Source organism: Temnothorax americanus, unplaced genomic scaffold, assembly GCF_048541705.1.
Source record: "Temnothorax americanus isolate GAGA-0224 unplaced genomic scaffold, ASM4854170v1 Scaffold37, whole genome shotgun sequence".
NCBI classification, from domain to species: domain Eukaryota; kingdom Metazoa; phylum Arthropoda; class Insecta; order Hymenoptera; family Formicidae; genus Temnothorax; species Temnothorax americanus.
In genome coordinates, this window is record NW_027509515.1 from 1661288 (window position 1) to 1685372 (window position 24085).

At 34.3% G+C, this 24085-nt stretch overlaps 2 protein-coding genes across 8 annotated transcripts in view; one reads left to right on the forward strand and one right to left on the reverse strand.

The window, feature by feature from the left end:
• Window positions 1–3692: 3692 nt before the first annotated feature.
• On the forward strand, window positions 3693–15802 carry LOC143901947 (alpha-tocopherol transfer protein). 4 transcript variants are annotated; one of them, XM_077414596.1, is made up of 7 exons: window positions 3693–4207; window positions 6832–7098; window positions 10173–10264; window positions 12605–12778; window positions 13028–13222; window positions 13340–13511; window positions 13586–15802. In XM_077414596.1, exons 2-7 carry the CDS (start codon window positions 6864–6866, stop codon window positions 13624–13626), a joined length of 909 nt encoding a protein of 302 aa, XP_077270722.1. In that variant the 5' UTR covers window positions 3693–4207; window positions 6832–6863; the 3' UTR covers window positions 13627–15802. The 4 variants fall into 4 exon arrangements, with proteins under 4 accessions (XP_077270722.1, XP_077270720.1, XP_077270721.1 ...); XM_077414594.1 differs by having other exon boundaries at window positions 3708–4207; window positions 6855–7098; window positions 12605–12850; XM_077414595.1 differs by having other exon boundaries at window positions 3708–4194; window positions 12605–12850.
• Window positions 15803–16693: 891 nt separating this feature from the next.
• LOC143901949 (alpha-tocopherol transfer protein-like) overlaps window positions 16694–24085 on the reverse strand; it is a 31255-nt gene continuing 23863 nt past the window's right edge. For 3 of the 4 annotated variants that reach the window (XM_077414597.1, XM_077414598.1, XM_077414599.1), the window contains exons 2-5: window positions 19203–19376; window positions 18385–18938; window positions 17535–17685; window positions 16694–17389 (exon numbers count right to left, since the gene is read on the reverse strand). In XM_077414597.1, coding sequence (XP_077270723.1) covers window positions 17358–17389; window positions 17535–17685; window positions 18385–18938; window positions 19203–19376 — 911 coding nt within the window. In that variant the 3' untranslated portion in view covers window positions 16694–17357. Of the gene's footprint in view, window positions 17390–17534; window positions 17686–18384; window positions 18939–19202; window positions 19377–19840; window positions 19996–24085 lie in introns of those variants that run through there. The other variant, XM_077414600.1, reaches the window with a different exon arrangement.

The following is a 24085-nucleotide window of genomic DNA, read 5'->3' on the forward strand; positions in this document are numbered from 1 at the left end:
TTAATTTTATCAAATATCTAATAGTATTACAAATTGTTTGAGCTAATATAGTAGACTCCCGTATAACGCATACTTATATATACGACGATTTCTTATAACGTTTGTTCCAACTTTCAATTACGCGGTGAATTATCTCCGTACTACATGATTTTTTATTTCTAAACTGTGGTTTGATACATTCAATTTATTATTGTGGTAGGGGCAATTATTTTTTACTCTTGTGGTAAGATTATTCTTGTAATATGGAATTATTTTGTTGATAATTTTATTAAATTTAAAATTTTGTAACATAATATGGCTCGTTAATACTAACAAGACTTTGTTTGCTATAATTTATAAAATTTTTAAGCTTTTTTGCGTTAAAACGAAATAAGTAATAATTAGTTATTGTTAAATTATATTATATTTTTCTATAATAAAGGACGTATTTTAACGTTTTCTGAAAATAAGTCTCGTACAACGCGGATTTTTACAGTACGAAATGCGTTTTAAGCGTTATATAGTTTTTACATTTGGTTTTACTTGCTTAGCTCTTTATTAAAACGTCACGTGTACGATTGTAACTTATTTCGATTGTAACTTCCTTCGATTGTAACTTACTTCAATAGTAACTTCCTTCGATTGTAACTTACTTCGATCTACTTGTTTCGTAATCTACAGTTCTACATATTAGCAGTAAGCGGAAGTACTTACCTCATTATATAAATGCGATCAATTCTTACACGTAAGACATTTATAAATACGATTTCCATGTGATTATGATAAATATAATATCGTGATGAAATCATGATACTGTGCTTATGCGTAATGTATACAGGGTGTCTCATTTTACTTTTTACGCAATTACCTTCGGAACTATATGTTATTCGAAAAAAACATTTCAAATAAAACTTACTCTGTTTCGAGGACATCCTATTACGAACATAAGACTTGTCTAAGTGGAGATACCTCCAAGATTTCAAAGTGACCTTTGTTTTTTTTTAAATGGGACCCACTGCTTTTTATTTTATCATCTTTTTCTATTAATTAATTTGAACAATTTACGTTCGAAAGATTTTTTATTTGCTCAGTACTTTTTGAAATATTCAGGGAAAACTCGGTAAATTTTTCAAAATATTTACCTTTCACTATATTTCAATAATTGCTTGTCGGAGGGAAAAGTGGTACAAGACTTTTTTGACTGATCTGGTTTCAAAAATATGCTGTTGCATAGTGCCCAAAAATAAAATGTTGTGTAAATTATATTACAACATACATACAGTACCGATCAAAAGTATCGCTTATTGAAAAGAAGTCGTTAAGTACTTTTATAAAAAAAGACGTACATAAATGTTATAAAATATTATTCCAGTACTGTTATTTTATGCTTTGATAGGAATACTTTGGAAGGAGAAAAAAAAACAAAGATTTTAATGTTTTAATTACGTTGTTTTATATCGTCGACGATAACGATAACACAAAAGATAAATGAAATGTCATCAAATTTTATTTTAGTACTGATATTTTATGTTTTGATAGGAATACTTTGAGAAAAAGATAAAGATCTTAATGATTTAATTGACGTTAAATAATTATCATTGACGATAATTGTTCAATTATATTAATAAGATCTTGTTTCTCTTCTCTCAAAGTTCTATCAAAGCATAAAATAACAGTATTCAAATAAAATTTTATAACATTTATGTACGTCTTTTTTCATTAAAGTAACAATTCTCTCTCCATAAATGATGCAATACTTTTAACTTGTACTTTAAAAGTTGGGGCAAACAAATAGTTCCAGACTCCAGAGATAATTGTGCGGAAAGATTAAAATGGGACATCCTGTATACGGCACGACAAATAGTACAAATGTTTCTTATGTTTTATAAAGAATTTTAACAGCGTTACTGTGATTTGAAGATTTACTACTCATATCGCACTCAAACGTAAAAACATTGTCAACGTCCGGTCCAAGAGGGCAGTTTGTTGATTAAAATTCGCGATTTGGCCTAGACCTCTATCAATATTCTATTGTATCTATTAATTTATTAAGGTAGTTGTATCGCGACAGTATTAGTCAAAAATAATGGTCACACTGCAATACGATAATGTACGGAAAACTCTACTTATCTGAGCAAAACTTTTGACTGAGCTTGTACTGTTTTTACTGTTTTCACTCGCGTCAGTAATGTCAGTATATACCATCGAGATTAACTCGCGACACTCGCGTTAGTATGCTCTATCGAGGTTATTTTGAATAAATAGAAGAAATAGAAGCGAAAATATCTGTTGAACATTACAAAGAAAGATTAATGAAAAAAAAAGTATTAAAGAAAAGACATAAAGCTTTAGCGGCAATGTCTAAACGCGCAGTGTTGCAAGATTTTTACAGGTTAGCTGTCGTATGCGTCCACCGCTATGAGAAATTGTGTACTTTGTGTAACAATTGCTTCAAAACTAAATAGATAAGAGTCTTGTACTTTTGTAAGAATATTTTTACAAGTCTCTTTTATCATCTCTTTGTTTTTCATTAAAATCCTATGAGTAGTTTGATCGCTACAATTACAAACGTGATATAGGAAGCCGTTTTCGTCCTACGATACATGTAAAAAGTGCTAAGTTTGATTTCCATTATTTCAACTTTGGTATAGTCAAGCTTTTTCTACTTGCACGTGTGTGTAGAGCGTGTTTACATTAATATGCTGTTCAAATTTTAAAAGATTCCTATGAAAATGGGTTTTGTGACACAACTACCTTAATGCTCTATGTTGTTATGTATTATAATATAATCGTATAATGTTGTAATAAATTCCAGATACGGTTACAAAGGCTGTTCGCTTATTTGCATATTCGGCACATTTGCTTGGTCATCAATAATTCCGATCGAAATCCATTCCAAAAAGTTCCATAATGACTCGAAATTATCTAGCGGTCCGACAATCCGAATATCAAGATCATTCACGCCTGGGAATAACTCTTGCAAACAGTTCGAAACTAATATTTAAGTGAAGGAGATATAACTCCCGATATCCGCAGTCGCGACCTCCGTTGCTTCATATTTTTCCGCGACTATACGCCATTTCCTAGAGCGCAGCAAAATATTTTAACCTTTGAACATAAACATTTCTTCCTCATTTTTCTCTTTCCCGGTATCGCGCGTTCTCCGTTTCAATCAAATCTCGTATATGTAGATTCTGTGGATTTGTATGCTCATATTCTTGCGCAATGATTCAAATTCTTTTTTTTGTTCTACAACCGCAAATAAATTACCATTTTCTTGCTAAAAATAGATATCGTAGACGCAATTTTTACTCGATCTTTGCGAACATATTGCATTTTTCATATCAATCTCTTTAACGGACTTGCTCGAAATCAAATCTTGTATACATATATAGACAATCAAGTTATTGTTGTTATGTGTTACAAGAAAAAAAGAAGAAATAAAATGAATAAGAAATATTCATATACGCTTGGCGCGAGACTCTACCGTGTCTCTCGGAACGAACACCATTTTTCCTGAAATTAATTGTCTGCAATTCTTGTTCCGGATGTTACAAATTAATTTGTATGATCACGTAATTTTATTCCGCTCGAAACTCGAAACTTACAATTAGATATTTCCATTTCAAAACATCACGATCACGCGATTCCTTCGATTCTGCATCTTGTTCCTTGCATCTTTGTAATTTTCCGCGTTATTTAAAAGCAGCGAAGTTTTTTTCAAATATAAGTGCATCTTGGTATAGCACATAATATGATTGTACACGAATGATTGCACGTTTTGCAACGTCACACGCACGTGTAAAGGTGGGGAAGACCTGTGTGGCTTTGAAATAATTCTGACTGGGATATATTTCGACGCAGTTCCCATCGGCGCGGCGATTCGCGCACCAGCGTTACTGACCCTCTTTTCTCTCAGGAAAGGTGGTCTTTCCTTTTCTCTCTGCCTTCCGGGATTCGCTCGCGCGTCATTCGCGACGAGTCGAGGGAGCGATAAAGACCGGTGAATCAACACACACTCGGTTCTGCAGTCATCGCGGCGCTCGTGCCTGTTTTTGATGATAATATTCGCGAATCTCGGTGTGGGTGAATCGAAGTCTCGGTGATGAGAGACACATGCAGTTCTGTAATACGTGAAAATTGTTTCGAGAATAAGGGTGTGCGCGACTCTGAGGATCGGTGCGCGACCGCCGAGATCTCTGCGAGATCGTTGAGGTAATATATTCTGGTGAGTATTCGCATTTCTTTTCACTTTATTGATAATTCCTGCACGCCTTTTGCTAAATGATAAGTATTTAAGTATGTCGGAAATATATGCGTTTGTCATAATATCATTAATATCTGTTTTTCCTCTTTATTTGCAATGTCTATATTTACACGGTTAAAAGTAAAGAATAAAATTTAAACCAATACCTTATGAATTTATTTTTAACTACTATGTGTGACAAAATTTATTATTTTAATAAAAAATATAATTATTTACTCCATTGGTTTAGTTAAATTAACAACATATTAAGTAAGAACGTAATAACACTGCGCGGACATCATGTTTTTGTAGCACTCACTAGGACACCCTGGGATTTTTAAATCTAAAAGGTTTTTGAAAGCGTTTCTGTGTTACAAAAAATCCGTATTATTAAAAATTCATGTATCATCTTTAAGGTTTCAAAAAATGATTTCTATACTTACACAAGGCCGGAACTGTTGCAACTTTTTTTAACTATAGAAATGGTTAAAAATGACTCGAATTGTGTATAATTTGACACTACAAATTTAACATTGTACTTTCTTTTTTTGTTCGCTGCAATAATTAAGTGAGGTACTTGCTTCTTGATACAGTTGAAGAGGTTATTACCGGAGTATTATTTGTTGAGAAATATAGATTACGTTATGCATTTATAACTTTTCGACGATGAATTGAAACAGATGCGTGGCTAATCACTTATCTAAGTATATTTTATTTTTAATATAATTAATCTCTTTGTGATATTAAAAAGCAAAATCTATAGAAGTAATAAAAACAGTAGTAAAAAAATTTTAAATAACAGTAAAACATTTAGAAAATCGAATACACACATACATGTGTAATATATGTAATACAATAAATTGAAACTCATGTTGCAATAGTAACTACGGTTACGCTCTGGAAATATATAATTATGAATAATTTAAATTTCGTTCATTAAAGTATTAATGACATTGATATAGCACGTTTATGTAAATGCCTCCATTGTACTTTACCCGCTACGCTTTAAACATCTCATTAAAACATTTGATTATGCCACGTGAAACAATAGATAGATTTCATTAACGCTAATTCACAAAAATATATACACATATAAAACTTCTACTGGATGTGAGCAGTAGTCAACCCGCGTGATTATACGTATAAGAATTATTATATAGAGAAAATGTCTTTTACTTTTTAGAATATTGTTTTCTAACAAATTTTTTAGTGCCGTTTTCTTCTCTATGTAAATTTAAATTTGCACGAATAGTTCTGCGTAGTGATGTGGTTCTGCGTATAATAATATATTCCGCTCATACAGATAGTTCTGCGTTATATGTAATAATATACATGTATTTTAATCCTTTCAATAGTGTAATAAATAGCGGAAAAAGACGATAATCACACCGATCAACAAGTTAAGTAAATTAATCTATAAAAAATGGAACAAATATGTACTTTAACAGCGCACGGTTTGGTTTTTTCCTTTACATAACGTACATCATTTACCTACACAAGCTCTACCCATATTTACGTTATTACCGCAAAAAAAACTTGTTCGCTGGAAAGAAATAACGAACAAGTTTTACTTTTCGAAGAGAAAATTCTATTTCTTGCGAAATACACGTGTACATTGAGCGGATAAATAACGTATGATAAATTGAATAAGTCATAGCAAAGTAGGAAAGAGTTCTTTAAATTTTATACTTACTAGAATTAACTGATATATATCAAATTTACTAGCAACGAAATAAATTAATGAACAAAGATATTTCTCTGGAAATATTTGTGTTCTATGAAACAATTGCTGAGTAGCGAGAGCGTGTGGTTTCTTCAGTCATTCAAGGAATGTCAAATCAATCATTCTGGAAATTTATTTTACGATAAGTTGTAAAACATGAGCATCTTGACATTTTCGCTTAACAATGAGTGAAAATTAAATTACCAAAATAGGTTGTAACAACAGGTTACAAGTTGTGTAATAACCATAAGATAATAAATAGCTGATATCTCTGAAATGGGTTCGGAAGTGTGCTTGATAAGAGGATAAATAGATACATATATTAATGTATATTAATTTTGTTAAATGCTTAAAAAAATAGATTAGACGATTATATGCACTAAATTTTAAATTTAATTATTAATTAAAATGTTTATATAAATTTTTAGATTGCTTTTTAAATCGTGAATAAAGACTTGTTTTTTTTCTGAATCAATTCAGACAGTAAAAAAACAGTTTTTTTTCCAGTTTTATCAGGAAAAGAATTCGGGAATCTCTCGAAGCATATAGCTTCACCGCAAACGACCTCAACGTTGCACTCAGCTTCTCGTGTTAGTCGATGCAAAACTCGTTCTAGTACGCATACGCGTACATATGCACGCACACATAACCGCGTATCTACTTCCGCGATACAGCCGACCAGAGACTGATGAACACGACAGATGGTCGACTGATGGGGAATGGAACATAAATATAAAATCGGCAATTTTGTCTTGCGTCTCAATTCACTTTCGTGCATTCGTTAAAATTACTCCTACCTTCACAAAGCTTGTGAAACTGACATAGCGTGTGTGTTAATATATCTTTGCCGGGCGATAATTCGGTTGCTACAATTGTCTGACAGATATCCATTGTGCTGTTATCCAGCTGGTTGCAATGGCGTCGTCCGCGACCATGAAAGAAAACATTAAATCTTCGCCGGTGATATGCAAACAAGAAATGTATGAGCACTGGAAGAAGAACGCCCCGAAGATCATGTTTGGTGAACATCAACTTTCCATTGAAGTAAATGAAACCGGCGACTTCTTTCTCCAAAAGGCTAAGGAGGAATTGCGGGAGACGCCGGAAGTTGTCGCCCAAAGTATCAAGGAACTGAAAGAGTTGCTTACAGGTAGCAAAAGCTTAATTGTACCAAAAATGTAGTTGTCACTGTGTTGTTTATCGATGCCTCTAATTATGGCGTTACAAGACCCTGATAGGAGTGAGAGTTAAAAAAAACTTGGGGAGCTATAAAAAGTTGTAAATTAATAGGAATACACATTTTTTGTATGTCGATTAAAAGTATATCTATTAAGTATGTCTATTACGTACATCATTAAGTATATCTGTTAAGTATATATATTTATCAAGTATAGCACATTTGTATGTTACACATTTTGTATATCTATTATATACAATATATATATATATATATATATATATCTATTAAGTGCATTTAACATCTTGGTATAAAAAATTAGATTTTATGATAAATATTAACATTAGTGTATGCACTTCAACGTTTTGTTCTGCAAAAAATCATGCTTTAGCGGTAAGCCTCAAGAGAAGTGGCCTTAAATTAATATGTTTCTTTTTATTTATATACTACTTATCAGTTTACGGAGTAAATTAAAAAAAAAAATATTTTGTAAAATAGGAGGGGTTATAATTGGGTTACAAAAAATCAAATTTAATCTTTTCACTGAAAAATCCGAGCTTGTAAAATAAATAAATAAAAATGATTTTAAAATTTGCGGAAAGCCTCCGTAAACCGATAACTATAATATTAATAAATAAAAAAATGTATTGATACTAAGTTCAGATCACTCCAATTGAGTTACCGTTGAAGCAAGATTCTTTTGCGGAACACAAATGAAATATATATAAACACAGTGATGTCAATATTTACTATATAATTTAATTTTTTTGTACCAAGATATTGTCAAATGTACTTAATAAATATGCGTAACCAAAAATTTATACTCCTATATAAGTTTCCAACTTTTCACAACTCCCCAAATTTTTTTTCTAACTTTTGCTTCTGTTAAGATCCGGTAACCCCTTAGCGCCAGTTTCACCAACATCGATTAACTGTAACCTTCGATTAAACTCACTCTTCATCTCTTTCTAACTGTCCCCCTTAGAAAGAGACGAAGAGTGAGTTTAATCGAAGATTACAGTTAATCGGAGATGGTAAAACCGGCCCTTAAGGAACGAAGAGTAAGGTAAAAAGATGTAGTCGCGTGAACCAGTAATGATTCATCAAAACCAATTCTCCCGTGTGACGATCCGTCGAGAGCCCGCCCGCACGATGTCCTTGCCGTTACTTTCTTTCTGCGTTCTCCTATTCGTTTTTCATTTTCCGACCGGTTTTCTACACGTCACACGAAGCGTCCACGAAAATAAAATGTTATCATTCTCGATATCCTTTTTTTTTCTTCATCTTCGGCTAATATTGACTTCTCTCATTAAAATTGCTATTGCTCAATTAGAGAAACGTACGGTACTATTAAAACAAGTTGCGTTAGATTCCGTGTTTATAAATATTAAAGAGAAACTCAAAATAATTAATTCGCGCAAGGAGGCGCGATGACAAAGTGGAATAAGAACATTTTCCCTTTTATGTAATCACCAATGAAACACGATATTTTTTTTAGCAAAATGTATCTGCTCAATTAGATAAAAGAGTGTCGTATTATCGAAAATCATGCAATTCGCAAAATAAGAATCTATTAATTTTTTTATTCCTCGAAGAACGTATTCTTTTTTTTTTTGCTCGAAGAACGTCAGCCGACGATAAATCGAATAATATTTCTAGAGCTAGAACAAAATTTTGCGTGCAATTACCGTTCATGTCGTAACGGTCAATTTAACAATGGTAAAAATATATATATACAGCGTACGCGGCGTATGAATTCAGCCATGCTCACACGAATTGGGTAAAAACGAAAGTTGCTCGCGCCTGTATCGTAATAATCTTTAACGGAGTCACGCTTCTTGCCTACGGGCGAGTCATATGAAAATTATTTCGTTACAAATAGAAATGTAAAATTTTTTCATAACCCTCGATAATTCCTATAGCATAACCGGAATATAATGACGTTTCTTGCGTATTGACCGATATTTTAAGAGTTGATTTTTGAGGTCATTTTATTAAGCAAAATTCATATGAATATATATGCACAAAAAAAAGAAGTGTTAAATCAAGACTTATATTTTTATATATAAGCAAGAATCTATAATCTTCTTATAAGAATCTCAACTTTTTTTCTTGATTAAACTATATAAATACTTTGACGCTATATGCATCAGAATATTTTTATGCATAAATTAAATCAAATCGATTTAATTAGGTGTAGGGAGAGGGGATTTTACCACTCCAACCGCTGTGTTTCAAGTCTGACAAATTTTAGTCGGCGCGCAGTCAAGGTTGGATGATATGTAAAATAGAAATAAAAAAATAAAACTTTCCATTCAAACAAGTTTTCCTTCGTTCGACGCAATTTATATCTCATTTTAAGATTATAGATTCTTGCTTATATAATGTATAAGAATATAAGTCTTGATTTAACACTTCTTTTTTCTTCTGTGTGCGGCCTCTCAAAGTTGCGGCCTCGCGTTTTAGAGGTACACATCAGAGTAAGTGTGTTAAAAATTCTTAAAAAATATCCTAATATAATAATATAATATAATAACATTAATTTTTTGAACGGAATACCGTTACCTTGAATATGATAAGTTTTAGATGTCTATTACTGGAACTTCGTTCTTGCGCAATCATCATTGTCGTTACGATTTGCGATTATCATGATATGACAAAGTAAATCTCTCACAAAAGAAATTGGTGTTTATACATCAATTCTGCATTGCTATCAGTTTTGAGCCTTTGACTTTTAGGAGTATATATACCTAGAAGAAAAACCGGAAAGGAATATAATATTTAAAAATCAGATAATCGTATCTATTATTGTGTTGTTTGTAAATTGCTTTGTTTTATGGAAAGAAACGCGAGGTATATTTTATATATTTGATATGTGCCATTATTATATATATATACTGCAGTCTTTGCATTTTATCCTTGACCCAGTTTTCCGTTGGTTTCGTTAGCATAAATTACATGCGAAATATCTCGTGCACACACTGCAGAATTGAAACAATTAATTTTTCATTAAATTATTATCTCCATCCTTTGTTTCGCTTCTTTAGGAGAACCTGATCTGCACTTACCGGACATGGAAGACTTCTATGTAACATTCTTGCGCCCATGCAAATGGTATGCGAAAAGCGCTTTCTCGCTAGTAAGTCATATATTTCGTAATATCTTCCAATCACGATTTCATCTCGTTTTAAATTTATATGCTTACGTACATGAAACCAACTGTATAGTAATTAAATGCTCAGTATTATATTATAGTCCTAAAACAATCGGATGTGCCATACAGATTTACTGGCTATGTTTGCATTATATTCTTTTTCTGAATATTAAGCCAGATAGTTTTTGTCTACTATGTTATACTTTCACTGCCAAGCGGAATGAAAAAAAAAATACGCCCTCAGGTCAAGGCTGTTTTTTGACTGGTTGTTGTATTTTATTGTCGATTCTAAAAACAATAATCATAGTTAGATTTGATATTTAAGATTGTTTCAAAGTCTTTAGACGCTATAGTCGCTATACGACTATGTTGCATTTATGCTTTTTCATTTTTTTTTTGTTCTCTTTTTACAGCTTTAACCTGATTATTCAAGGTATCATTTGCACCTGGCTTGCGTGATTAGGTTTTGGGCGTATCGTAAATGATACACGTGCCAGAGAGAGTGTTAAACTACTAAATATTATCTACTGTATTAACTACTGGATATAAAAAGCGAACTGAATTGCAGGGAAGAAAGCAAATGAAAAAAATCATCTTTAGTTAATTATCCAGTAAGCAAAATTATAGCAGTACGTCGGCAGATTGTTGGTATAACACATGCGATCAGACATGTCGGCAGATTGATATCAACTGCGTCCGCATTCAGTTCGTTAATATTCTGCAAACAGACTCTGTTATACTTCTGTGTTGGCGTTCTGTCGACATTACATAATATATAGGGTGTAACTATAAAATAAGGAAAACTTCGAGAACGAGCTCCCTATCAAAACATGAAAAAAAGTTTATATCAACATATATCCGCAAACCCACTGTTACTGTGATACAGCCCAAAATGTTTTATATAAATAAAATGTTTACAAATTCACTATTTACAATCGGAGCGATTGCTTATCGGTACTTGTCTAACTTATTTATTTATTTGCTCTGTGACTATTTTTTTGTACAACTATGTAATACATTGCACGCACGGCGTTTGCCTTCCTCCAACATTTTTGAAAAAGCATTGTGCGTGTCGGAATGTATCTTTTATAAAGTGTGCATGGTGTGAGATAAGCCTCTGTTTCTACGAACAAATATATCATCCGAATAATTGTAACCGATCTGTAGAGAGTGTTGATGATAGTGATGACGAGGACAAATAAAAGTTTTGGCACAAGAATTTTTCGCATTTACTTGTAATTTTGTATCTTAAATTATATAACTATATTCAAATAATGGTATTTTATTTCATATCGCTTTATTTTGTATCGTGTGGTATGTATAACATTAAAAGGTTATAAGTTGAATAAAAATTATTTCCAGTTTCGTGCGTAAGTTAAAAAAAAATTGCCTTTCGAAAGTGCAAATTTAAAAGAGAAAAAATTGTTGGTTACGTTAACTTTATTTTACACGAATAAACATTGCTAGGTTACATAAGAAAAATTTAAAAAAAAGTGCCAGGGACAAGAATTGAACTCGGGTCGGCAGCGTAGTAGTCGTGCGCTTACAATTTTTTTTTTAAACGAGAATATATGATTTTCTATAAATATAACAAAGTTACAGAATATTTACATTTGTAATTCCTACCTTAGCGCTTACAATTAGTGCCCCGAGCTACACCGCCTTCTCGGTATAATCGCGACATAACGGAGCCGGTACACGACATATCGTTCAAATCGATTTTTCTCAGAAATGGCTGAGCATTGCGCTCTATCCCTTTGCTTAAGGGGATACTTCGCTGGTAGAGTACTATATACTATATAAAAACCTTTTTCAATTCGATGACCCCAGGTCCGCGGCCTTCCCTTGTCAGTAACAGCGGGTTTGCGGATATATATTGATATGAACTTTTTTTCATGTTTTGGTGTGGGGAGCTCGCCTTTGAAGATTGTCCCCTTATTTTAGTTATACCCTGTATATCAGAACCGGCATCAAATCTGTAATCTTTATGCCGATAAAATTTGTAAGCAGATACGTTACAAGATCTGATGCTTTCGACAGACTTGGCTGTCTGGGTATAATAAGATTTATAGTAGTAATCCAAATTGTATTTGAAAATTAATTTAAAGCTGTCTTATGATGATATTCAATGTTAAAAATAGGAAAGATGCGCTATATAAATTAATAATTCTCCTCGACGTTTTTTGCAAAGAAAGAATCACTTTCAAATTGGCCGAGGTTGAGGCTAAAACCGAATATCATCCGATTGATTCTAGGGCATTCTTCGTTTAATACAGAGTTTGACAATAACAATAAATTGTTTAAACATGCATTTTACTTACACAGATGAAACGGTATTATCGATTCCGCCTAAACTACCCACACATATATAAAGATTTGTTGCTCACCAAAGAGAAGACTGCACTTTGCGCTGGTTTGATATATCCATTACCGCTTCGTACCAAAGAGGGATGCAGAGTGTTGGTAATCGAGGCCGGAAAACGGTGGAAACCGAAAGAGGTGTCGCTCAATGATTTCTTTAAAGGCCTGATATCCATATGTTTTCTCGCTATGGTCGAATATAGAACTCAGGTTCGTCGGCGGAAAATATTTCTTTAATTGATTTTCTTCTGAAGATATATATAGATAAATATTTAAAATTAGTCATAGACTTTTAGCGAGAAATTTGTGAGAATCTCTAGAGCGTTCCACGAATAAATTGCGCGAAACCGTTGCGCTTAACCGCGAAATTTTTATTTTGTTTTTTAGATCGCGGGTACGCATATCATTTTAGACGTCGAAGGTTTATCTCTTAGCCATCTGACGTATCTCACACCGACCTTTGCCAAGATGCTGGTAGATTTTATACAGAAGTGTTTGCCCACTCGTCTCAAGGGTATCCACATTGTGAATCAGAGTTTTATCTTCAACATGGGATATGCAATTTTCAAACCATTCTTGGATGTACGATCTTATATGATTTAGTTTTATAAGTTGCATAACAATAAACTTGTAGAGTATATTTTAGAACTTTTTGAAACTTTTTAAAATCTTCATAACGTGACGCGTTGTATATCGCAGGAGAAGATTCGTAAACGGCTTCACTTTCACGGGACAAACTGGAATTCCTTAATAGCTTTCATAGATAAGAGGTCACTGCTTAGGAGGCATGGGGGCGAGATAAAAATGCCCGAAGGAGAATACGGGGTGATGCTGTGGCAGAATATGCTTTCATGCGAACCCGCTTTCGAAGGTAATTATACATATAAACTAACGTTTCACTTGCGATTTAAATCGTAGATCGATAAAATTTGTATTTTGTTTCAGCTGATCAACATTATGGATACATAACTAATAAATATATATGATCGCTGCAGCTATTGTCCGATCAATATGTTATCATTATCGATCATTATGGTTGTCAACCATACGCATGAAGCTAATAGTAATAAATAAATAAAGCATGCTCAAATTGTTGGCGTCCGATACCTGACGAGATGCAGCTCGCGGCTGTTACGTTGGCCTGAAATTCGCAATTGTGTGAAGAGGGAATCAAATTGTATATTATATATAGATAGTGATCCATTTAGAAGCAGGTTTTGTATTTAAAGGTGCAAATAATATATTGACGGCATCGATGAAAAGTGTTGCAGAACTGTAACACACACTTAGGGGAAGAATTATTTACAGAATCTTTTTTTCCCAAAAATTTCCAATTATACAATATTAAGTAGTATTCAATAAATAGAGAATTATGTGGATTAAAATTAAGATACTGTTAATAATAATATAAAAACGTAAAAAATGAGAGAGAGATAGAGAGATAGATACAGAGATCATAATTAAAAATATCCACATTTATACTGCAATACTTTTCATTAGTGCTAGATTGTATTTGACACTTTGACACTTTTATCGTATATTATTATTAATAGTATCTTAAGGCGATGCTGGAGTTACCTGCACCAGAACTTAATTTTCGCGTACATGCCATTTTTTATTGGTTCTGTAGAATTATAAATCTTTTTCCAGGATTGAAGTATACGCGCAAATCAAGAAGGGACGAGTCAGCTTTACGTTGAGAAAGGAAAAAAATTACAGAAGTATGGTAAAGTTGACTTGTCCCTTCTCCGTTTGGGTGTGTACTTTAATAAAAATGGCACGTACTACGTGAAAATTACATTTTGTCGATAAAACAAACGACTCCAGCATCGCTCTTACTCTAATCCACATAAATATACGTTTATTTAACATTACTTAATATTTTGTAATTGGAAACTTTTGGGAAAAAAAAAGATTCTGTAAATAATTCTTCTCATAAGTTAGAGGAAATTCGGGTAATGTGAAATACTCTTATAAATAGAACCACCGCGATATCTAGAATATCAAGTGTAACAATCTAGCGCGGACAGTAGTGGAATTACTATGTAGCCGGCCCTATAATCTAACATTCTAACATACAAAGTGGCAGCGTGGCACAACGTGTCGTTAAATAGCAAATTAAAATTGAAAATTTGGCGTATACCGCATACAGCGTAAGGTTAGTACATAAACTTTTATTTCACACTACTTAATCAATTCTTAATCGATTTTTATTGCATGTAAAACTAAGATAGAATTTTAGTGTGATATACTTAATAAGTGTCACATGGTGTACAATTCTCATATGGTGTACATTGTACGCGATAAAAAGATAAAATGGTAATGTCGGACAAGGCGAGATAGTTTGTAATCCGCCACTTTATTGTATTTTAAGTATTGTATTTTATATTGTATTTTATATTGTTTCTTTCTTTAGGTGTAATATTATTACGATGAATAGATATTAATGAGTATATATGAGTAAAAGTTTTAAACGTGTCACATACATTTGTATGGCATTGTTACAAAAAGCATACAAAATTTTTTGTAAAATTTATTATAATATAATAAATATATAATATAATATAATAATTATTTTAGACTATTTATTATTAATATGTCTTAAAATAGAATAAAAATTACTTTCTTTGCAATATTAATAAAACGATTCACCTTGCCCGACAAAATCTACCTTCGAAAATTTTGCTATAACATCAAACTCACTATAAATAAACGAAATTGGGGACACGTTGTAACAAACATTTGGCATCACAACTCAGCGTAAATAAAGTTCAGCTATCTTTCAGCTTCTTATAGTTTTCAAATTATATTGAAAAAGGCTTAGGCTTCCTTACAGTTTTGCAACATTTTTATCATGCCATCAATATATTATATTTACATTTTTAAATACAAACCCTGTTTGGATCATCCTCCATGTGTGTGATTTGGTAACATACACTTCGCATTCTTTTCGCACAATTGCGAATTTCGGATTAACACAGCTGCGATAGATATGTATATAAAATAAGATATCTACATATATTTTATATACATATCTACACACACACACACACACACACACACACACACACACACACACACACACACACACACACACACACACACACACACACACACACACAAACACACAAACACACACACACTCACACACACACACACACACGCACCCACCCACACACACTCTAACTCACACGCACACACCCACACACACACACACACACACACACACACACACACACCTACACACACACACACACGACACACACATACACACACACACACCCACACACACACACAACACACCACACACACTCACACAACACATCACACACATCACTACACTCACACCACAACCAGCACACACACAACGACAGCCATCATAACACACACACCAGCACACATACACACACACACGAACCACACACACACACACACACCACACCACACACACACACACCACCATCACACCACACACACACACACACACACACACACCACAACACACCACACACACCACACACACACACACACACACACACACATACTACCACTACACAGCAACACACACACACACACACACACACACTCCACACACAACACACGAGCATGCAGCACAACGAAAGCACACACCCCAGCTACACACAGCACACACACACCACACACACTACACACCACACACACACACACGACACCACACAACACACACGAGCTACACACACCACACCCCACACACACCACACACACACGACACACACACACACACAGCACACACACCACACTATCACGAACACACACACAACACACAACACACACACACACACACAACACACACACACACACAACCACACACACCCCAACACACACCAACACACCACAACACACACAACACACACACACACACACACACACACACACACACACACACACACACACACACACACACACACACACACACACACACACACACACACACACACACACACACACACACACACACACACACACAATATGTATTAAATATATATTTATTAAAGATATTATATAAATCCAGTCCACAATAGCAATGATATTTTATTACAAATTTACACCAAAATTACATACCAAACGTACAGTTATTTAAGTACACAAATTATACATACTATAATTTTAGAATTTTTAATAAATAGCTAATTACACACATATATACATATATATATGTGTGTGTGTATTTATATTAAATGATATATGAATACATCAATCGTTGCGTACAAAATGTCTACGCGGAATGTATAATACTTTTATCACGTTATTACAGAGTAATTAAGATTATGATAAAAATTAAAATTACAGATTTTTAATAAAATCACTGATATCTAATTGATACCAGTGCAAGATTAAGAAAAAAAAAGAACAAAAAATATGATACAACCTAATCATTACAACATTAATGATTATGTCGCTCTTTTTGCATTATTTTAAATTTAAACAATCTTGCTAAATTTTTGAAAATAAGAAATAAAAATTAAAAGACTATACAATAATATGCTATAAAAAAATTTACAAAGTGAGCAAGGTTTCGTTAAGAACGTTTCGAGGAGTGAACAAGAATAGTTCACTATGATCGTAATTGATGCTAAACTCAACACTTATTCTCTTGGGAAATGTCGCTCTATAATTGTTTCTCCGCATTTAATCCAAATACCTATTTTTTGTTACAATGAATTTAGCAACTGTAAAACTATTTCTTTTTGTAGCCATACGAAGAGATCGCTGCAACAGAAAAAATATCTCTCTTAATCGACAACTTCACTGGAATACATTTGCGTCTTCAAAATAGCTTTTGAACTTTATTTTCAATTGCGTTATCTGGGGTTACCATTATGAGATGAGTGATAAAGTTTTCCTTTGGATTTACCTTCGTATTCCTTGTCGACTTGTATTAGCAATGAGTACCATTGGGGTCCGTCTATCGTTTTCATTTCCAGCGTACCGCCATATTGCGCCGGTAAACATTTCGGCGACATATATTGATGCAATGATTTGCGATCGGTACCGTGAAAGATTATCTGGCGGAAGAAAGATGTAAAAACCGTTTAGAAAATCGAATCGTAAATTTTTTCGAATTGTATATTTACCAGGAAGATAAATCCTACTTTCTTCGTGAAGAACAATTGATATTTTAATTGTTCCAATTGTTTCAATTGTTCTTCACGAAGAAAGTGGGATTTATTTTCCTGAATATCAAATATCAATTGTTCTTTCACGAAGGATGTAGCCATATCTGTCGCAAATCGTCTGCTACAAATTTTGTCGGCAGAAACCTAACAGAATTAAGAATTTATTGTTGACAATCATTTAAATGATATACTTCACTTAAACGACTAAATAACAGATTCTGCTCGGTTTCTGCTGGCAAACTGCTAGCATATCGCTGACATTTTACTCTTACTAGGATTCTTGTATACTCATCAGTAAGTGATTTGCTCGTAGTATGACAATAGATTGGCAGCAGATTTTACTTCGATATAATTTGACAGCTGATTGTCGGCAGAAACCGAGCAGAATCTGTTATTTCCTAAACATTTGAATAAAATACATCATTTAAATGGCAGATTTTACTCAGTTTTTGCAATCAATTTGCCGTTATATTCTGTATAGCAGAATCCGTTATATTTCCGCTGGCATTCCATCAACAAAATTTGCAGCAGACATTATCAAAATTTGCTCTCGACAGAGCTATTTGACTAATCGGGCAATATACTCACCCTGGTCTTCAACTTCTCCTTCAGGAACGGTTTGAACAGCGCGAACACCATGTTGAATACATACGGCTGGTTCACGATGTGTATGTTCTTGATTCTGACAGGCATCGCTTCCTGGAGCAGATCGACTATTCTCTTGGCGAACGGCGGGGTGAACTGCCAGGTTTGCTGGAGGGTGAGACCGTCCATGTCGAATATGACGACCGCGCCGGCAATCTGCGTGTTCGGCTCCATCATGGCCGCCTCCAGATACAGCACGCATCCTTTGTAGACCTCGTCGAGGCTGCACTTATTGTGCTTCCACTTTTTGCCGAGCTCGATTATCAGTATACGCCGGCCGTGCTGGTCGCGATTAGGCAGCACGGTCAGGATGTTATGCTCGAAGATATTCTGCTCTCTGCTCGGCTTCAAGTTATCGTACACGTTCGCATGCTTCACCTTGAAGTTGTAATAGTGCTTTATGAGATTGAGCGCCGACTCGGGATAGTACTTGCACGGCCTTAAAAACCTGATCAGCCAGGCCTCGTTGTCCAACGGGCATTTCAGATCCTTTTCGGCTGCCAGATAAAAAGAATTTTAAACGGTTTGACGCAAACGTTCGAGAAGTTTAATAAGATGTTTACGAAAGATGTTTTTTAAACGTCTCTGAGAAATATCGTGATAATTTATTCAAGCATTTTAAAAATTAAGAGCTAAAGGCTTAAACGCTCAAACGTATTTAGCATGACATTTACAATGTAATTTGCATCTCATTTTATATTTTTCAGACATTTTGTAATATTTACATTAATTTACTAGATCTTTCACATTTAGCACGCTACCTTTTAATAATTCCTGCAAGCGTGCAATCGACTGTTTTTGTAGCTCGGGAGATTCTCTCAATTCCTTCCTGGCGACTTCTTGCAATTCCGGACTGGGAGGACCTAGCTCGAACTCGAGCGTAAAGTCACCGATTTTTATGAACGGCACTTCGGTGAGGTCCGATAACATGATTCCTGAAAAAGTAATACAACATGTTAGCCAAGACTTTTAGCCAATATTTTTTTGTCCAATTTTCCTTTCACAGATATTCTCTATATAACAGCAACAGTAAACACTCGTAGATGTTTATGGAAACAACAAATAGCTAATTTGTGCTACTTTGTTAACAAATCAGGTTGTTAATGATATTAACAGTGTAAAAGAAAAAATTTGCAAACGATATTATCTCTATACTTATCTCTATTTATCTCTATTTATCTCTATTTTTACAGACACTTTATCTCTATTTATTGGTTAAACGCATAAAAAGATAAAAACATGGAGAGTAATAAATTTTTACTTATATCATTTAGACTTTTATGTTATACCGCACACTCTCTATTTTAAATGCTGAAGAAAGTCGATTATTGTTTATAATATATTTTGTGGATATATATGCAATAATTGCCAACACTACATGCATATACGCAACATATACCTGTTTTAATATCACGCGAATGATGACGGAAACAACCAAGTTCCTCAAGAAGTCAAGCGATACTGCCAATCGATCGGTAAAAATTGATAAAAGAAACGAGTATTACTCGTCGTCAGGTCAGAACAATTATTAATTAGTGCATCATGAATGCAGTGACGCAGCCGACTGACTCCGGAGGCTGCGGAATAAAAATCTCTGTGGCTCGGCGCGTCACGTTCGCGCGGACAGTCATTGGAAACGTGACTCAGCTACGTTATTGGAAACATTCGGAAAGAATCATCCTGTGGTCAGATAATTATTCCGCGAGCTACCAAATAACTGTAACTACGGTACATTTCTACAGCGTGGCATAATAAAAAGATATCGCACTATAATAAAATTTTTATTGGATAAACACGAAGTTAAGAAAAAAAGTATCATAAAATTTTTAAATGTAAATCAACTATAAATTATTATTACTATCAAATGTCAACTATCGTTTATCATATTTATCCAATATTGACAAAAGGAGCGAAAGGAATTTGTGAAAGACACATGTATATAATTGGCTGAGTTTCGATATTCACTGCCAGTACTGGAAATCTATAATTTACGTCACGTATACCTACTATAAATTTCCAGTACTGGCAGTGAAAAACGAGACGCAGAGCCTATATTTATCAAAGTTGAAAAAATACGACGAATAACAAAATCAGCGCTGATTAAATATTGTCTCTGTTGAGTCACCCATACATTTGTTTCCTCATGAAGAAATAGAGAAAAAAACGAAGTCTATTCCATCGCTGTAGCGCGTATATATTAATCACAGTATAATTTTGTCGCGTATCCTCGACCTATGCTCTTGGCCACTGACTCTTGAAAGATCATTGGTTAAACCTAACCAGACAAGTTAAGAACTTCAACAGATTATGAAAGCTGCGTCTGCATATAAGAAGCTATAAATGCCTCGAGGAAGTGGCATTATTACTTGCTGACAACACTCGACGCTTTTTACCGCATGCAATATAATATTATTATCATCATTCCTATACGTGATATGAATCGAGATCGATGTCGCAGAGAGAGAGAGAGAGAGAGAGAGAGAGAGAGAGAGCGGGAGAGAGCCTTGAAAGTAAACCTTGACTCTGCGACTAAAAGGAAAATAACGTAATTTTTAGCAAGGTCAACTTGCGTAACTTTAAAATCTTTCCACTCTTTCAGACCTTTCATCTCTTTAGAGCGCGACCAAGAAGCACCTTTTTATTTCACAAAGTTTTATGCTGTTCTGACGAAGTTGTAAAGGCTGATCTACAATGTGCTCTTTGCTTTCTGTTTTTTGCTCTTAACCTCTTTGCGACTATCTCGTATTTTGCAATTCCGTCGCGTAACGTGATGTTTCTTGTCTCTTCTGAAGTTCGTCAATTTTTAACTTAGGCGACAGAGAACAAAAAACATCGCGTTACGCGACGCAATTGCGAAATACGGGATAGTCGCAAACAGGTTAAGAGCAAAAAACAGAAAGCAAAGAGCACATTGTAGATCAGGCTTAAAGCGTTCGCCGAAACGCTGCAACAACGGAACGAGTGCAACGTTATATGTGCGCGCCGAAAAATAACATTACGCAACACAGTGAGTAACACACGCGTTTGTATGCCGCTCGGTACGCGCTCGTTTGATACACCGATGATAACGTTAGTGCAAACTAGACCAGTGCATTACCGCGGGCAGTTCCTGTCGGCCGTACGCCGGCCTTATCGCGCTTTTAAACAAGTGTGCGCACGAACGACGTTTTTTTTTTATTTATTCTAAGTACGCCCGCGCGAAAGCCGGGAAACTATACCTATGTGCGCGCGCGGTGCGCGTAAGCGGCGTAACGTATTACGTAGGGCGAATATCAGAAATTGAGATGAAGAACTTGCGATTTTGCAGGATGCAATTATGCAACGCCTGGAGCCGAACGTTATTACACGGCGCGCAGGAGGACAATTTCGCGGTGGCACGCGAGACCCGCCGCCGCCGTCTCTATTTTCCGCGACCGTGAAGATGCGGTGCATCGTGCGGCGGCATCGCAAATTAGCTCGGAATCTTGACCGCGCGATCGCATCCACGTGGGAATTAATTACGACATTGTCCTTACGTTGCAAATCGATATAAAAGCCGGACAATGCCGACGCGATTTCCGCGGTATATATATACTGTGCGAAGTGCATGCTCCGCATGTTCGCAATTACACGCTCGAAAGAAATAGCATAGTCATTATTTATGTCGGCGAAAAAGTTCGATTCGATTTTTTTTCTCCGCATGCGATATAAATTACGTAGAGCTGGCGCGATTAATCGGAAACGGAAGGAACGAAGAGTTATCGGGATTGTAAGCGTGGAATTTTTCGGTAAGTTTTCTCGTAAGTCTTTTGTTGTTGCTCGGCATGCGTGAAAATCGAATCTCGAATTGCACTCGTTTGTATATGTGTGTAATCCGGTTTCTACAAGTTTTTAAAGATTTACCGCGTTCATCAATGTTCTCTTACGCGGAGAATTACCGACATGTATTTCCGCGGTATACACAGAAAAGTACACAATATTACCTGCAAGTAAAATATTACTCGTTCTAAGTACTTGATAAGTTTATATATCCGTAAATCTACCGCAAAGTTATCACAAGCATCATATTTACTCAAAACATATTCTGGATCTTAGCAAGTGTAGTACACTTCAAACAAGAATATTTAATTAATACTAGAATTCGGTTCACTTAATTACTATTTAGAGTCTACGGAAGAGAAGCAGTACTTAAGTACATAATATTCTTGGAAGAAGAGTAAATTCTTCTTCTGAGCAACTTTTCTAAGATTTGTACCAAGTATATATTAAAACTATTATTAAGAAAGTATTCTTTTTGTTGAAGAAAACTATTACTTAAAACAAATAAACATGCCAAGAAAATATGAGTCATATAATATTGTATAATAAATAGAGTTGTTTTTTGTTTGCTGCATTTTTGTCCATACTTAATTGTACATAAATTAAAACTGGCAATAAACGAATAAATATTCCTAAAGCGTTGTCATCAAACAAAAGGCAAAGTAATAGCAATCATTTTCTACTTGATGCAATAGCAATTTTCGGGCAACACACAGTCTTTGTAATACACATAAACATTTTAGTATTGAGGGGAGTCACCTTGTTCCGTTTAATTAACAAATTGTTCGACTTGATAACAATTTGCCGGCAAAATTGCAGATATTTCGTTATCTGGGTAATTGTTGTTCTTGGCTGTGGAATGATATTTTTCTGTGTGTACGCGTATTTAAAAAGAACATTCAGCACCTAACACTTGACCGACTTGTTTGCAGGCGAGGCACGTCACGGGAAACTACATTTCAAGTTTGGAGTTAGGTACCTCGTCTGCGAAGTCGTTTTTATGAGGCACTTCTGCTTTAATGATAAATCGATCTTTCATACACGGAGGTACGTTGATATAAAAGACGAGGAACCGATTTTCTCTGAGTGAAAATGTCGAGGTAATCTTTGAGCCATGAATCGCTAAAAAGCAATGAATTTTTACCAAGTGAATTTCAAAGATCCACCGATAAAGAATAGAGAAGTATCTTTCGGTTAATCTAATAATCTTACATTAGATATAGATATTTTCTTTAAGCCAATTTAATATTAAATATAATTTAACTGTACAATTAACTTTGACAATTAATAATCAAAGTATATCAATTGTACAATTATTATGTAAAATGACAAATTAATTATTAAAATGTATGAATTGTACAATTATTTTAACACAATTAATAATCGAAGTATGTTAAAAAGGTGAAGTGTTATTTTAAAGAAAAAAGGAAATAGAATATTTTGAGAAAATAATCCAGAAATATTTCAATAAATATATTCCGAGCTCATAAGCATAAGTATGTTTAGGCGATGCTTGGAAATTAAGAAGAAAGTGTTCTAGAGAGATGCTCCCTTCCACTGTTTTCTACTCTTTGGCAATCGCGAATACACTTAAGTGCACTTTATTTCACTTTCGGGACGACTATTGATTTTGTAAACAACTGGCAGTCGACCAAAGTGTCCTTTCACGAATTGCGAAAAGTGCATATTGGCAAGTATGTTCACGAGCAAATAAACAATTTTCGTTCGGATTTCAATATCGAAGTAATCGACTAGTATATCCCCGGTGTGAGAATGAAAGGACGGCTTTGTTACAAAAATAAAACTCGACGAATAATGTTTCCAAACAAAAACCATTATGTTTTAT